Source organism: Malaya genurostris, chromosome 2 (assembly GCF_030247185.1).
Source record: "Malaya genurostris strain Urasoe2022 chromosome 2, Malgen_1.1, whole genome shotgun sequence".
NCBI lineage: Eukaryota > Metazoa > Arthropoda > Insecta > Diptera > Culicidae > Malaya > Malaya genurostris.
Window position 1 is genome coordinate 342,076,287 of NC_080571.1, and position 14,421 is coordinate 342,090,707.

The 14,421-nt window shown below is 39.6% G+C and overlaps 1 protein-coding gene across 14 annotated transcripts in view; it reads right to left on the reverse strand.

The window, feature by feature from the left end:
- The window catches only part of LOC131431869 (protein abrupt), a 202,859-nt gene that overhangs the window by 109,194 nt on the left and 79,244 nt on the right, over positions 1-14,421 (reverse strand). For all 14 annotated transcript variants that reach the window (XM_058597796.1, XM_058597795.1, XM_058597797.1 and 11 more), the window contains 4 exons: positions 6,245-7,170; positions 744-859; positions 464-653; positions 62-361 (listed from right to left, as the gene is read on the reverse strand). In XM_058597796.1, coding sequence (XP_058453779.1) covers positions 62-361; positions 464-653; positions 744-859; positions 6,245-6,853 — 1,215 coding nt within the window. In that variant the 5' untranslated portion in view covers positions 6,854-7,170. The remainder of the gene's footprint in view (positions 1-61; positions 362-463; positions 654-743; positions 860-6,244; positions 7,171-14,421) is intronic.

Below are 14,421 nucleotides of genomic sequence, written 5' to 3' on the forward strand. Positions count from 1 at the left end.
GGAAACAGAAAAGTCACCATCAAGTCACCGTTAGTCCGATAGCAAACCGACGATAACTCACCGATGGCACGGATAGCGTAGGTCCACCTTCCAGAGCTTGACCGAGTAGGGATTCCCGCAGTTCCAAGCTACGATCCCGATCACGATGGTCGAAATCTCGCAAGTCCTTGCTCTTGTCCTTGGAACGGTCCCGTTCGCGTGTTAGTGCGTGCTGTCCGACCGGTAGCAGATCCACCGGAATCGGATCATCCACACTGAGACCGTGCTGTTTGCGGTACAGTTCCGAACTTTTGGTACGCTTCTGGGGTGGTGGTGCTGGTTGACTGTCATCCGGCAGTTCCCATGGTAACGATGTTGAAGTCTGTACGTCCGTACGTACGTACGTACGCCGGAAGGAAGAGAAGGGATTTTGAAAAACAGAGGATTAATTATCGTGAGCCAGTTTTAATTTGAATTTTATTACGGGGGATGCTTTCAGCTCCTGAACAGCAGGTGTCGATAACGAGGAGGAATTTAGCAGCGCCGAGGAGTTGTTGGACGTTCGGCCGGGATTCGTCACATCTGCCAGCCCCCGCACTTGGAGCAATTGTGCCGTTTTGAGGAAATCGCTTAATTGATCCTGTCCGATGTGCACCTCGCCGTTGTACATAAATCTATGTTGATGTTTTGGAGAGGAAAAACAGTCCGATGGAAGGATTAATTAGTTTAGTTTTTTCGGTGATGAACGAGAGGCGGGACATTACCTCAGCAGACTTTCGATGTCCTCCGAGCGAACGTCGCGCAGGATAACAATCGGGTGCTCGCAGGGATTCGCCTTCAGCAGCTTGCGGAAGTAGGGACTACACGCGCTCAGAACAACCTGCGAAATAAAGAAGGGTGAGAAACGGGAATCCGTGAATAAGATAATTGAATCTGTCTTCGGCGCTGGCCAGCGAATTAGTGTTTCGGTTGTTATTTCATTTGGATGTTATGAATCCGATTCAATAGTTTACCTCTTCATTAGGAAAGCGCTTGCCTCAAGGGTTCCAAAACAATAAACAGCTTCTCGTTAACTATGATCGAAAATTGCACAGTATTTTGAAACTTGCTAATGTTGAAATCAAAGCAACCTGCTGATTATACTTTCTGTACGATACACAGTTCCAAATTGAAGCCTGTTGCCCGGCAACGTGAAATGACAGTCAACATTAATAACAAGTAAACTGTTCTATCGTGGAAGTAATCAAAGCGACGCTTTTCACATTTTCAGAATTGCGTTCGTTTTGTCAACACTTTCAACGTTGTTGGGCTGAAAACAGAGTTTTCAGTTTTGAACCTGGTTTTTATATCAGGTTTGCTAAGTGCGAACCCAACATAGTTTCGTGAAAAGTGTTTGTTTGATGAAACTATCCTGGGTCAGTTTCAGGTTTCTCAAGCGAAAACGACATAAGTGCATTACGTTATAACGAACAAATTGTTAAAAACCCTTCTTGATCCACCTAGTGGTGTGATAATGCCTTTCTCTTTCTTCAAAGCAGTCTCATGAATTTTTTATCATTTTATGAAAAAATTTCTGACGCTAATTTTGGCTCATTCTTGACACCAATTAATCCAGATTGATTCGAGTGGTTCACAAAAGCATGCTTCAGTGTTTATGTCACATACTCGGTATCGTTTTTTTCCAATCAAGCGCTTGGCATTTACGTTGCCTATGTGTATGAGAAGAGTGATGCTAATATAAAAAAAACCCTTCTTAGTCCACTTAGTGGAAAGTTGATTTTTTCAAACAATTTTTTTTGAGATGGCATCAAAAAAAAATTTCGATTTCGGAAATTTCATGTACTCCCCCTTAGGGTGCTTTTTCAAGATCGAAAATTTGCAAACTTTAACCGCTGGGCAGCACCCCTTACCCATGTCCGATTTAACTCAAATTTTGCATGAGGACTTTTTTCGAGGTGCTTAAACTTTTGAGCACTAGCGCTTTACGAAATTAGAGGTGATCCCAAGATATTGGCACCCTTCTATACATTAGAGCGGTAAAAACCAATGTGTTCTGTCGGTTACGTCACTTATACCATTATATCTCCGGATCCAAAAGTCATAGCTATTTGGTCTTCAAACTTGATCAATGGTCCGATAGTATCTTTCAAACGAGCATAGGTTTGTTAAAATCGGTTCAGCCATCTCTGAGAAAATTGAGCGCGTATAAATATCTTCGAAAAGTGCGCACACACACAAACATACATACACACACAGATATTTTCCGATCTCATCGAACTGAGTCGAATGGTATATAACACTATGGGTCTCCGAGGCTCCGTTCAAAAGTCGGTTTTCCAGCAAATCTAATACCTTTCTATAGAGAATGGCAAAACGATCGTTCTGTAATTTTGAATTCGTTTTATTCAAAATGAGATAAACGAAGGTGTTAATGACCATCAATACTATTGATAAATGTCGAAAGTTCCCATTCATGAAGATTTTATAGCATATTTGAATGAATTTTACGGATTCCGACTGTAATTTGCAACTGCATCAATTTACATGTACCAATTATGTTGTCAAACAGATACGTTCCTTTGTGGATCAGTTGGTTAACGGACGGGCTTCGTGATCCAATGATTCTCGGTTCAAATCACTGTCGCCATCAATTTTTTTTTGTTTTCTATTTCATTGAATTTCAGGTCATATAAGTTTCATATAACACAATGTTACATATTCTTGAATGTGACTTTTCGTAGATTGTGACGCTCCATTTAGGTACATTTTATAATACGTAGAATCCCAAGTTTTTTTAACTCTTCAATTTTATGTACGTTAACATAGCCGAAATATCCGCACCGCACAACTTAGCCAAAATGATACAACAAACAGTGATTTGTAACTAATTTATCCGCCAAGTTCCATTAAGAAAGTGCACTTTTTGAAAAAAATAAAAATCTTAAGGATTGTAAAATTTTATCCATAATTTTAAACAGACGAAACATCAGCTGTTTAATTTTGAGCCAACAGAATGGGTTAGAACCAGAGTTGCTTACATTTTCTTCTAACACACCACTCAATAAATCGAGTGACTAACTAAGAAAAACTCTACTTCCATCAAGAGAGTAGTACTCTTTCTCAGAAATAATAACTCAAATTGATAATTTTATTCGTGATTTAAAATTTGGAAAATTTCAAATACACGATTTTAAGCCATCAGGAATCAGAACAAATTGGCTCAAATGGCACGTTCCCCCTGATATTTGGAGATTTGTGCCTTGCCATCAATTTGTTTTTAGCATCATTTTCTCGATATATAAGAGGGAAGGATTGAAAGGAAATGGTAAGGGTTGGACTAGGAGGATGGGATAAATTGATGACACAAAAACACATAAAAGCAGAAGTAAATTCTGCACCCCTATGGGATGTTGAACAATCTGCTGGGGATCACATTTAGTGGAAGCAGAAGTAAATTCTGAACCTCTACGAGGTCCCGAACAGTCTGCTGTAAAACCTATTTAGGTTTGTTACTATGTGCGTTCTTTCTGATGAACGATGCACAGCTAATAAAACCTCCAACCCCCGAGAGGATTTAGAGATCTTACAAAAGCGACACCATTCTGCACTCCCGGAAGAATGCAGAACGATTCGCAGTATGTACGAGCAGAAGTAAATTCGATACCCCCTAAAGGATGCCAAACAATCTGCTAAACCCTATTTAAGGTGAATACAGAAAGGATTCATTCACTCCAGGAAGAACGATGAACCCTTCTGACTATAGCTCCTTACCACATTGGGTGAGAAGCGAGAGAATATCCTTCAATTTTAGCTCCGCATACACAGACTCAACCATGTATGGAGAACCAAAAACCCGGATACGTAGCTGCGTCAATGCGGGACAGTTACATATCAGATGATATGAAGTACCATAATCGCATTCACACAAATCACACGAATAACACTCAGCACGTTGAATAGTAGCCATGTGATAATTGAGTTTGCAATGTCCAGTCAGAGCTCTGACCAGAATACTGCAATGATGCTTGGAAAAATGCAGTAGACACTTTGACATTTTCAGATTCAAATCTGGTAGAAAAGCTTTTGTCTGAGCGCAAGTTTGCAAGCTGCGCCAGTAGCTGGCATGTTTGGATGCAGCCCAAGAACGAATCTTGTGCTTTAAGCTGCTTCAGGACCAACGAAATCATTCGTTGCACCAGCTCTGGGCAACTCATCAGCCCATTCATTTCCAGTAATACCAGAATGGCCGGGTACCCATAAGAAGTAAACAGCATTTGAAATGCTGAGGTCTTCAATTTGAGTTCGACATGCGATCACTAGATTCGACCGTGAATCATTCGAACTGAGTGCTTTTAAGGCTGCCTGACTGTCGGAACAAAACTAAACTCGTTTACCACAGATTCTCTGCTGAAGTGCCGATTGTATTCCACACAGAATCGCGTAAATTTCTGCTTGGAACACAGTACAGTATCTACCAAGTGAATGAGACTGCTCTAGTCTCATTTCACGACAGTAGACACTAGCACGACCATTCAACAGAGAACCGTCCGTATAACAAACTATGTGTTCATCAAGTTGTCGTTCCAGACAACCAGACAACCATTCCTCACGAAGAGGATAGCTCACATTGAATGTTTTGAAAGGAAAACTGCATGTGAGAGTTAGCGACCATCAGCGACTAGGTTTCATAAAAATGGGGATAGTACACCACCTTGACGACATCCACAGACACTCAACTTTCTAATCTCTGCTTGCCGAAGCGTTCGAAAGCTGTACAATACGACTCTTGCTGGAAATTTGAACTGCATAATCATGGACGACGAAACCTACGTGAAACTTAATTACAAATCCATGCCGCGACCACAATATTATACGGTGCGAGAAGGGCAAGTGTTAAACCAGTCCGAGACATCGATTGAAGTTGAAAAATTTTGTAAGAAAGCTATGGTCTGGCAAGCAATTTGTAGCTGCGGTAAGATTTCGAAACCCTTCATCACCACTGCTTCAATGAACAGCGAAATATGCATCAAGGAATGTTTACAAAAACGACTTCTACCCATGATTCGAAGCCACAAGGATCCTGTTGTCTTCTGGCCAGATCTTGCTTCTTGCCACTACTCGAAATCAACGGTAGAATGGTATACTACCAAAAATGTCACTTTCGTCCTAAAAGACATGAATCCATCAAATTGCCCACAACTTCGACCAATTGAGGAATTTTGGGCATTAACGAAGGCACATCTTAGGAAACATGTCTAGGCAGCCGAAACCATTCAACAGTTCGAAAAGATTGGGAAAATGTGTCAAAACTTGTCGCCAAGAAGTCTGTACGGAATTTAATGACGAACGTTCGCAAGAAGGTGCGCCAGCTGGTCTACAATGGCTAAGTAGCAAATGTTGAGAATAATATTCTGTTGTTGTAGCCTAATATTATCAGTATATCGAATGCTTATATGCTGTCATAAACTGACATTAATTCGTTCTCATTGGCTACCGAGATGGTTTATAACCACAGTAGAACTCAACAGATATTATATGTTCTCATTTTTAAAATATAAAATCGTTACACAACTCGAAAGTGCATTTCCCACGTATAGCTAAATTTCAGATTTCTGGCTAGTTATCTTAACACAGAACGAAATAAAAAAATATCGCATTTATTCTTGTTACAAACAAATATTAAAATCTGCAGTATAATAGCTGTTTGTGTGCATAAAAGTTTTACTAGCTCTATATCAGCAATCTGAAAGCATGTCCTGTCTGTGGTAAATCGATCTGTGATTAGAAATTTCGACGTGAAATGCCACATGTCAAACACGACATTGAGATCTTGACAAAAATGCTTATTAAATGCTAATGTACTGCCTTAAAGTGGCATTAATTCGTGCTCATTGGTTATCAAGTGGTTGAATACTTGGAGTATTAAAATATCAATATTCATTTGGAAAATCATGCGTTTTTTGCGTTTTAGGAAAAAAATCGCAATCGCAATCTCAATCTTGATGAAGAATTCCATTTAACAGATTGTTCTATCAAATAGCAGCAATTTTTAGAATAACATGTATTTGACTGCCGAAAATCAGATTGTTACAACAACAACAACAACTGCAATCGTCAACGGTCCGAACGGATTAAAACAGTTACTTTAAAAATCAATCCTTAATCTACGCCTGATTATAGAGTCGGGTAACGGGAGAGAAGAAAAAGAAGAAAAAAAACCGCAACTGCGGTCATTTCCTCCCCCACTCCCTGATTGTGTACGTACCTTGTGTGCGGTGAACGAGCGTTGCTCGCAGGCAATCGTCACATCGACAAAGTCCTCCTCGTCACGCAGATGCCGAAAGGACGAGAGGATGGACGACTGGAAGTCATTCCATTTGAGTGCATACTGCTGCTCCGAGGGTGTCGGCGATAGTGGCCGATGCAGCTGAGTCTGGCTTTGAGACGACGACTGTTGATGTTCTCTCTGTTGTTGCTGGTGCTGCTGCTGTTGTTGTTGTTGTTGCTGGTGCTGCTGCTGATGCTGCTGGTGATGGTGATGCTCACGTTCGCGTTCCCGTTCCCTCTGCAATAGTTGAAGGTGATGGTCCATTTTGGCATCGTTACTATTGCCACTTCGGTTTTTGCTGGCACTACTGCTGTTGTTGTTGTTGTTGTTGTTGTTGTTGTTGTGTATGCTCAGGTTGCTGACGCTGTTCGGCTGGCTGGCGGTGTCCGTCGTATGCATCTGCTGTGTTTCATTCATCCTTGCCCGTGTACTGCTGCTGCTGTTGCTGCTGTTCACGAAAGGTTCGCTGGGGATCCAGGGCGCCGGGATGACCGGAAATCGTCTCTGATTCTCACTCTGCTGGATTGCGACAGTTGCTGTCGTCATTCAAGACATCGAGAAATCCTTCCGGAATACGGGAGGGCAGTCGAATTGGGATTCTGTGAGGTGGGCTTTTCTTATGCTTGTAACTCTTTTTGTGTGTGTTTTTTTTTTCTTTTGTTTCACTTGGTTTATTTTTCTTCTTCAGTATTTCAGAGGTAGTAGTTTTCCTGCTAGACTTGGTTGCTAGTTTTTTTTATTTGGTTTGAGATCATTTAAGCTTTCGTCGGAAATCCATTTTCCTGCTGCACTCTGCCTTGAATGGGGCTGCAGTTACCCGCGAGGTGGTTGGTGTCAAATATATTCCAAACAAAGGACGGAATCTGCAAAAAGAACGGAAAGGGAAAACTTGATTAATATTCCAGACGAACACCAGTGCAACGGCGAAAAACGAAGTGTGCTGTGGCTGTTGCTAGAGTGAGCGATTTGGTGCTGCAGTAGTGGTGCATTTTTCGGGTCGAGAATAATGTTGTCGAGGCTTGGGAGGGTCATCGCGACGGGGTGAAACTTTTTAGACCGTCAGGAAAACGCAGGCGCTATGATTGAAAGTTGTGATGATGTGGGGGAAGAACCGATCGGGCGGTTGTTTTTATTGTTTCTATGAAATTGTCGATCCGGTCCGGAGAACGGGGGGCCGAAGGTAGGAAGGTGTTCGGAGGCGAGAAACTACAACATTATAGAGAGCACAGTTTCAAATTTCTGTAACTTTTGGAACTGTGGCTTAGTGCTGCTAGCATACTCTCACACACACACATAAACACAAATACGCGTGCACGAAACGTGCAGCACCAGCAGCAAAAACGGAACGGATTTAGTAGTCGTTTGCCAGTGTTGGTGAGTCATCTAGATCAAAATAATAAAGATTAATGCTTTTTAATGGAACACGACACAGTTCAGGTTCGAGCGATTCGAGGAGCCATTTGGCGCTGTATGAGTGCATGAACCGGACGGATGTAGTTTTTGGTTCTTGGATTGGGTCGGGTGCTTTTTTGCTTACTCATGTGATGGAAGAGCATTACCGAGAAAAGTTTGGAGAGTAGTACAATGCGGAACAGAATAAATATTAATCTGGGAATGCATTCCAGTAGATTCCATTTTGGGTTTCGGGTATCGATTCGGAGTGGCTTTGGTCTAGCCCTTACAAGTTACTGCTTCTGTTCGGAAGATATGTCCGAATTCGGCATGGTGAATTCGGTCCGAATGAGCATTTGGGTATCGTTTATTTTTGCTAATCACGAAAACATTCACTCCTAATTATTCGCGTAAATTCCAGTAATTGCTTAATTTGGGATTAATTTTGTGAGTCATCGCCAATATTAAAGATACGTCACCGATTTCATTAAACATGTTCAGCGATTTAAAAATTGCGTATTTATTCAACTATTACTTTTTTCGATCGAATTAATGTAACACTTCCTGAACGTATGTCTGTTCATTGTGTAAAATAAGCTTTTAGATCGAAGGTGGCGTTGAAAAAAGAGCAAGAGCGAAAAAGCCATTGTGTGCGATCGCATTGAAAATCCGGATCTGTCAGTAGGAAAACTTGCCGACAAAGCTTGTTTTTTTCTGCAAACACTATCCATAACGTTCCTAAATATTTCGATACACGTTTGACAATAGCCAGGAAGCCAAGAATGATGCTGAAGAGACCAAATCTTTCGGTACGTACTGTGGAAACCCATCATGCTATTTTTACTTCAATGAGTGCGTTCGCATTTGAGAAAATTACTCACAGAAAACCAAATTCAGTGTCGAATCGACTTGCACTCTGTGCGGTTCGATACTGTCGTAGAGAAGGTTGCTTCCACATCGTCTAAAAAGTTCAGGAACTAACTAGGAAAACAACATTTCTTGAGCAAAATTTCTTTATTTATTATCTAATTTTTTTATATCATACTTATAGAATGATTTGTCCATGGCCTTTAAATAGGCTTCAGTTGCGGCGATAATTCTCTCTGATCATCAAATGACAAGTAGTCGCTGGGGACTAGGTTATTGAGAATATGGTGGGTGAAGAAATAGATCGGTGCCCAATACGTTCAATTTGGCCATTATTTTCATTAACTTGTGGCACGGTGCATTGTCTTGGTTAAAGATGATTTTTTCTGTTTCATATGAGGCCGTTTTTTATGATTCCATATTTCAAACGCAATAATAACTCCTAACGCATTAATAACTAAAAACTTTTGTTGGTACGCCATACTTGTTGCAGCTACCTGTTGCGTTTTCCCCGTATACATATTGAAACAACTCCGGAGAAAAAAGATAGATCCATGTTTCGTCCACTGTTTCATACCAACGCAAGAAATCCTTTTTATTGCGACTAAACAGTGCCGACCAGCTCTCTGGATTGTTGATGCGTTGTTGCTTTTGATAGATTGTGAGCGAACATACGAAAGGTACCTATTTGGAAAAGATCTTTTTCATGCCCAGATTTTCGCATACGATCATAATAGCACTGGAATTAGTTATTCTGTCATATGTTCGAGCCCCGACGTGGAATGATTCATAGTGTCAGTAGGATCGTAGTACTAGCCATGAAATGATTCTGTATGCTAAGAATCCGCTGCGAAGTCTGTTGAAACAGAAAATCCAAATTCCACAGAAGGAATGTAATGCCAAGACATTGCTTTTGATTCATGCGAGACATCTTTCACCATCAACCTCAACCAACTAAACGATCAGGGTAACCAAAGTTCTCAAAGAAATAATTTCGAAAATTTGCAAACACAAATGAACTGTTAGGAGGAGATGGCGGTTCAATTTGAACTGCTTTAAGCCCTGATGAGCCGAAGGCGAAACGCGAAGAAATCGAAACTAAATATGTACTTTACGTACAAACCAAAAACCCCTAAATGAACACAAATAAGTTTATACGGAACCTAAAAGACTGCTGACTTAATATTCCAAATAAATATTGGCAGAAATATTGTAGTTTGATATTGTATTTAACCCTTAAATGCGCAATTTCGTTTTACAATAAAATATCGAAAACGCTTCAAGCTTCGAATTTACGCGTCTCATGAAAAGTTATATCGAAACAAAATATTATTTCAAAATCGACTAAATAATACTTCAAAATAGTGAGTCGTTCTGCCCGGTACGAATAATTACCCATTTGGGCTTAATATGTTTCACCGGCTCTGGTCTTTATAGTACCATGCAATGGAACGTGGTAGAGGAGCATTTCAGGACGAAGAAAAAGGCCAAGAATAATACTTGGTTTGGCAGGCAATTTGCTGCTGTGCTCGAGTAAGCTAAAGCTGCATCACTACCGAAACGATAAACAAGCAAATATACCATGAAGAATGTCTTAAGAAACGATTGTTACCATTCCATACGCAGCCATGTCGCTTCCTCGTTATTCTGGCTTGATTTGGCATTTTGTCACTACGTTTTGGAAAGATATAAAACGAATGGAGTCCCGCCCGGTGTTGCGACCTATAAAGCGGCATTGAGCTCTTCTGAAGAGAGCTTTCTAAATATAAATAACAAGCTAAAACTATAAAAAATATCGAAAATATTGAACAAAAGTAGCTAATTCGGTTGCAGAGAAGTCTGCACAAACCCTAAGGACTACTAAAAAGTTCGTGGTATTTTGATGCGGCGTAATTAAGTAACTGGAATCAGTTTTTAGATAACTATTAATGCACAATGAAACGAATAAAAAACGTATTTTTGATTGAATTAACAGCAAATTTGTTTTATTTCAAATTCTATTCTGTCCAGATTTTGTTGATTTAAAAAAAAACCATTTTTATTTCTAGACCAGTGAAAACGAGGAATAAAAATGCAGTTTCTTCAATTTGTTTGTTCGAACAAGAAAATAAATGATAGTTCAGCCGAAAACCGTTTCTCCGAATGTGTTTGACGGATTTGGTCATTTCATCGAATGCCGTTTCTCTGAATGCCTATGGACTACTGTTTCGCCAAAAGGGGGAATTTAACCCACATCCGTTTTTTCGAATGGATCAAAGTAAACCATTTTGTTGAACTTTTGGTGAAATACAAGTCAAAAATTTTTATAGAAAATCACTTCAAGTTATTGCAAATAGAAGATAGGTTTGCAAAACCCATTCATTACTACTTCTAATCCGGATAATTTCCACAAGGAAGCCATTTGACCGAATGGGTTATTTCTCTAAATGCCGTTGCATCAAATGGGTCGTTTATACGACAATTTTCTCATTATTTATTTCAGGTTACTAAAAATTTACGATTCGGACATGCAAATTTTCATGGAAAATGAGAGACTCTCGAGCCATTAGTCTTATTTGTCATTACCCGACATACATCTATAAGAAACATCTGCCATCATAGTTTTTATGCTTCATCTCATACATTCGTTAGCAGTCGAACTAATGAAGATAGAAAAGATGAAAATTACACTTCGAAAAAACCCAGTTCATCTTATTGGATGCACAGAAATGGAGCGTCGCAGTTCACGCAAATTTACGTGAAAGAACATTTAATATTGCGTCTGAAATTCCATGTAAAAAAATTCAGTAAAATTCTTGCTAATCTAATATTAAGTAATTATCAATGAAATTCTCCGTCATTAGAAAAATTAGGTCTTTATGAATTCCATCGTATGAGGGATTAAGTCACCTGTAAAATGGCGATTTTCGGCTGAGTTATCAATCAACATCAAAGCTTCGTAATTCGTAATTCCCCACTTTCCCCTCATCATCACCCCTATATTATACATTTTGGTAAAGGAAATTACGATCGTTTTGCTGAATGTCGTTACGTCGAATGGGTCGTTAGGTTTGACCGAACGGATCATTTAGCAGAAAACCGTTTCACCAGAATGCATAATTTCACATTTTACTGAGGGCCATTTTGCAAAATGGAAAATTTAACCAGAAGCAGTTTTTCGAATTTGTTTAGGCGAATGGGTCATTTTGCTAAGCGGTTCATTTCGCCGAAAGTCAATGAATTTTACGAAAGGTTATTTCAAGATTCAAGAAATAGAAGAATTAGGATGACGAATGCATATACAGATAATTTTCCCAGAATAAATCATTTGATTTGACCGAATGGGTCATTTCGCTAAATGGATAATTTCGAATAGATTGTTTGACCGAACGGATTACCACGTAGAAATTCGTTTTAGCGAATAAGAATGGTCAAATGGGGCTTTTTACCGAATACTTGGTTCGTTTGACCAAATGGTTAATTTCGCCAAAAGCTATCTCTTTTCGCCAAATGGGTCATTTCACCGAATGTATCATTTTGCCGAGTTGGTAACTTATACTTCATTTCGGTCAGGAAAATTTCACAGCATAAGTCATTTGACTGATTGGATCATGATCATTCAGGGGTCCGCCTCATATTGTGCTAAGAGAATATAACTAAATTTGTTTTTTCACGTTTCGACTTGTCAGTGCATTTCAACATTGGATCATTTCTACCAAATGGGTAATTTTTCCGAATGCGTATGGCCAATTCGGTAACTTTGCAAAATACATCTAAAGGCCTTCAATCTGGGTAATTTCGACAAATGAAACATACCACCGAATGGATCATTTCACCGAAGGAAAAGTTTTACTGAATAGATAATTTCACCGAACGTCAAAGAATTAGGTTGTTATGACCTTGAAGTTACTAAAAGTAACTGTTTTAGACTTCCAACCTATTCGTTATTCACGTCGTTCAGCACATTGTCGGCGAAAACATCATTCGATCGAATGTGTCATTTTGCCGAATGCCGTTTCATCGAATAAGTCATATGGCCGTTACAAGTCGTTTCGCCGAATGCAGATCCGTTAGATGGTGTGATAACCATATAGGGCATTACATTGAGGAACGTTTTTTTATGCATATGGCCGAATAGGTTATATCACCGAATGAATTACCAAACTGAAATTCGGTGAATGGGCTTTCGGAGAACTGACTTTCGTTAAAAAAGCTTCTGGAGAATGTGACTCGATTTCTTATTATTTAGTATTATTTCGAAAAATGTAGAAAATTTAGAGCTTTTTTCAAAAACAAAAAATGTTCAGATTACACCAGATCTGGACGTTCCATGCATTTCTAAGATTTTGGCATCAAAATATTTTTTTCTTTAGTTTTGAGGTTTTTTTACGCGAATCTCCGAAGTTACGCGGTTTTTTTCGTGCATTTCTTTACACGATACGTATCCCCCGCGTAAAAAGACCTCAGTGTAACAGTTCGGCTGAAAAGTTCGTATCGTTTAATAGAAACACACATTGCCAAAATTCGTTTTTATTATTCAACATAATTGCCATCAGAGGCGATACAGCGATTATAGCGATCTTCCAACTTTTCGATACCATTTTTGTAGTACGATTTGTCCTTCGCCTCAAAATAGGCCTCAGTTTCAGCGATTACCTCTTCATTGCTTCTAAATTTTTTACCAGCGAGCATTCCCTTGAGGTCTAAGAACAGGAAAAAGTCACTGGGGGCCAAATCTGGAGAATACGGTGGATGAGGGAGCAATTCGAAGCCCAATTCGTTCAATTTCAGCATGGTTTTCATCGACTTGTGACACGGTGCATTGTCTTGATGAAACAAAACTTTTTTCTTCTTCAAATGAGGCCGTTTTTTTGAAATTTCGTCCTTCAAACGCTCTAATAACGCTATATAATAGTCACTGTTGATGGTTTTTCCCTTTTCAAGGTAGTCGATGAAAATTATACCATGCGAATCCCAAAATACAGACGCCATAACCTTACCGGCCGATTGTTGAGTCTTTCCACGCTTTGGGTTCGGTTCATCGCGTGCAGTCCACTCAGCTGACTGTCGATTGGCCTCCGGAGTGAAGTGATGGAGCCATGTTTCGTCCATTGTTATATATCGACGATAAAAATCGGTTTTATTTCGAAATAACAGCTCCAAACACTGCTCATAATCATCAATTCGTTGTTGTTTTTGATCGATTGTGAGCTCACGCGGCACCCATTTTGCACAAAGCTTTCTCATATCCAAATATTCGTGAATAATATGTCCAACACGTTCCTTTGATATCTTTAGGGTGTCAGCTATCTCGATCAACTTCACTTTACGGTCATTGAAAATCATTTGTGGATTTTTTTCACGTTTTCATCGGTAACAGCCTCTTTTGGACGTCCACTGCGTTCAGCGTCTTCGGTGCTCATATGACCAGTACGAAATTTTTTCAAACCACTTACGAATTGTTGCTTCACCCGGTGCAGAGTCTGGATAACACTCATCAAGCCATTTTTTGGTATCGGCGGCACTTTTTTTCATCAAAAAGTAGTGTTTCTTCAACACACGAAACTCCTTTTTTTCCATTTTTTTCACAATAACAAAAGTAGCTTCACTCAAAATGCAATATCTCACAAACTAATAATCAGACAGCTGTCAAATTTATACACGTATCTTTTGAAGGTTGATACTAACTGAAAATGGTATGGATTTGATTCTAGTGGTATGGATTTAATTCTAGTGGCGCCCCATAGAAACGATACGAACTTTTCAGCCGATCTGTTATACGGTGGGAGAAGGGCAAGTGTTAAACCAGTCCGAGACATCGATTGAAGTCGAAAAATTTGGTAAGAAAGCTATGGTCTGGCAAGCAATTTGTAGCT